Raw genomic sequence first — 3210 nt, forward strand, 5'->3', positions numbered from 1 at the left:
AGGTGTTCAAGGTTGTCGCAGGTACCAAGGTGTTCAAAGGTGGTCAAGGTTGTCGCAGGTACCAAGGTGTTCAAGGGTGATCAAGGGTGTCGCTAGTACCACTGATTTGCTCACAAAATTACGTATTTGTGATGAATGGTTCGGTAAAGTCACGACATATTGTATCTTGTATCTCGCCTATCAGTACGTAGTGTCGGACATCTCTTTAAAATTTCCGATACTATTCTAATAAGCTACATGCCTATCTGCATACATCTATAGGCTTCAGTCTATGCTCACATGTTCGCAGTTGCTAGAAACATTAGAATAAACATTAAAGATCGGACAACAGCCATCTTCGCTAATTAAGATGACTATGGTGAAGGATATCAGAGGAGTATAGGGGGCGCTGTAAACTAGCAGCGAGACACTGGGGTCAATTGGCAGCGATTGCCTGTAAATATTGTACATTATTATGGAAACCCTAGTGTTGTAAATCGAGGTGTTTCTCACGGCGGATAATCCCTTGGGATCGTACTGCACGTCGCCGGGATAATTCGCGAGTGCTTCGTGTTTCACGGGCGTGATAAGCAGGTACGCGTGAAAGGGCACCTTTAGTTTTCATTAGTTTTATTATTTTTCGAGAACTGCCCGTTGGATTGACGTCGCGTACGAGTTTCCCATCAGCATTTATAATTGGCTGACACTGAGATGATTTTTCAGTATTTCGTCAGCACTGGATATAAAATATACGAGTAACGCGTGCAATAGAATGAACGAGTCGCTGCGAGCGCGCGAGACAATGCCGGACTCGTTTACGAGTAAATATACCTATCCCTGTAAAAAAATTATTTGTACATGTAAAGCAAATTGTAATATGTAAAGCTGTTGAATTAAAGATGGAATCTTGCAAATATATTACGTAACTTGTCTGTTTTGGTTTTCGAAAGCGTTTACATGTCGACAAACGCATTGAATAACGTGAACACGCGGTTGTGGGTTTTTCACGTTTTTATGTATAAAATGCAACCTATCAAAACAGTAAACATTAACATGCACGTTAAATACAGAATAGTATCAATGTGTGTGCATGAACACGCGTTTTAAAGCAAATATTTCTGCCACCATTCAACTGGAAGTAACTATGGAATTTTCTTGCATCATATCTTTACATTGTGACTGTTTAGATGTAGCATTCTTTCTGCAGACGTTAGCTGTTGTCAGTCAAACGGATTGTAAGAGATACCTACACACCACACTTCATCTTGCCCAGTGCTAGCAAATTTCTGGGAGAAATTAGTATTAAAAAATTTATTACATTGTCGACCGCAAAAGGAGCATCGTCCCCCAATGAAACGCACTTAACTACCGCATATCGCGAGTCGTGAAACAAACACCATTTCATTCTCTCACAACTATAAACTAACGTCTTGTGACTGTTATACGCAAAGTACAAATAGCTCCGTCGTTACTGCTTGCAATCTTGGTTGTCTATCGCCGACGTTCGGTTACTGCGAAGCCTTCACTGCACCCTGACTGCCAGTCCTGCCCTGGGATGACCCCTTCTGGGACTTCTGGGATGAATGAGAGTGATGACTGCGTTGTGAGGTGACCTGAAACATAGGCAAAATGTAGGAACAGGAAGGATCGATAATGTATTCATATCGCTGAACATAAGTGGTCGTGTCTTGCTGTATGGTTCCCACAAAAGTAAATTATTTTTTCAATTATTTTTCAAGGACAATCTGTAAGAAGAAGTTTTAGCTTTTTAGAGTCATCGTATATACCTTAGAAGTTAGATTCATATATAAGGTAGTTCTCTCTCTCTCTTTCTCTCTCGTCTCTCTCTCTCTTCTCTCCTGTCTCTCTTCTCTCTCTTTCTCTCTCTTCTCTCTCTTATCTCTCTGTCTCTGTCTTTCTCTCTCTCTCTCTCTCTCTCTCTCTCTCTCTCTCTTTTCTCTCTGCTCTCTCTCTCTCTCTCTCTCTCGTCTCTCGTCGGCTCTTCTTCTTCTCATCTCTTGCCTCTCCTCTTCTCTCCTCTCTCTCTACTCTCTTTCGCGCTTTCGCTCTCTCTCTCTCTCTCTCTCTCGTCTTCTCTCTCTCTCGCTCTTCTGTCTCTCTTCTCTCCTCTTCATCTCTCTATTATATATATAATATATATACGCAAGAACCAAATTACACAAGCAATAATAGACTAAAAGCATAATAAATATAAATAACTCCGAAATCAAATAAATGTAAATCATCGTGTAGACATCTATGAAACCCTCGTCTCTCACTCAGTCTTGCCACAAAATAGTGCGAGCTTCTGCACTTTTTTCCACAATTTACAAGCATATATATACTCGAATTGTGCAAATTTCTACGGCGAGACCGGGAAAGCACGGTTAAAATCGTGTAGTAGCCAAGTTACGTCGCCTGTTTGATCCGGTTTGGGCCGGGATGTGGTAGCGTGTACGAGCATTTCTCGCTGCAGTGATACCACGTCTGAGGAGGTTATCGAAGCCTTGCTGAAGAAGTTCAAGGTGTCTGACAATCCTTAGGCAGGAAGTTTCGTCGCCTCGACGCCGATGAAGTTTGCCGTCTCCAAGTTGTGACGGAGCGAGTCACCGACGAGAGGCACAAAGGTAAGTGGAACTGTCGGCTCATGGTTGGGTACAGTCCATTGTCCGTCCACAATCGCCACGGTAGGTGGGCCGTGTTTTCTCCACACTTCTCTTTTTCTCTCTCTCTCCCTCTCTCGGCTCCGCTCTCCGCTCTTTCGATTATCCCTTCCTCTCTCCTCCTGGACTTGCTCCCTTCCTCCTCTGCTCCTACTCTCTCCTCTCTCTCTTCTCTCTCTCTTCTCTCTCTCTCTCTCTCTCTCTCTCTCTCTCTCTCTCTTCTCTCTCTCTCCTCTCTCTCTGCGCTCACTCTCTGCTCTCTCTCGTGTCTCTCTGTCTCTCTGTCTCTCTCTCTCTCTCTCTTCCTCTCTGCTCTCTCTCTCTGGTCGTGTCTCTGCTGTCGCGCCGTGTCTCTGTCTCTCTGTCTCTCTCTCTCTCTCTGTCTCTTCTGTCTCTCTTGTCTCATGCTGTCTCTTCTGTCTCTTCTGGTCTCTCTGTCTGCGTCTCTCTGTAGTTGTGTTGTGTGTGTGTGTCGCGTGGCGTGCGTCGGTGCATTGTGCGTGGTTCTGGTGCATTGATGTGATTGAATGCCGTTGATTCTGTTGCGTGTGTACTTGTAGCATAGCAA

The 3210-nt window shown here is 44.1% G+C and overlaps 1 protein-coding gene across 1 annotated transcript in view; it reads right to left on the minus strand.

Moving 5' to 3' along the window:
• Positions 1-972: 972 nt before the first annotated feature.
• The window catches only part of LOC106818056 (DNA-binding protein MNB1B-like), a 12969-nt gene continuing 10731 nt past the window's right edge, over positions 973-3210 (minus strand). The window contains exon 7 of the mRNA XM_014822775.1: positions 973-1592. Coding sequence (XP_014678261.1) covers positions 1488-1592 — 105 coding nt within the window. The 3' untranslated portion in view covers positions 973-1487. The remainder of the gene's footprint in view (positions 1593-3210) is intronic.

The sequence above is a fragment of the Priapulus caudatus genome, unplaced genomic scaffold (genome assembly GCF_000485595.1).
Source record: "Priapulus caudatus unplaced genomic scaffold, Priapulus_caudatus-5.0.1 Scaffold1999, whole genome shotgun sequence".
In the NCBI taxonomy this organism is placed as follows: Eukaryota; Metazoa; Priapulida; class Priapulimorpha; order Priapulimorphida; family Priapulidae; genus Priapulus; species Priapulus caudatus.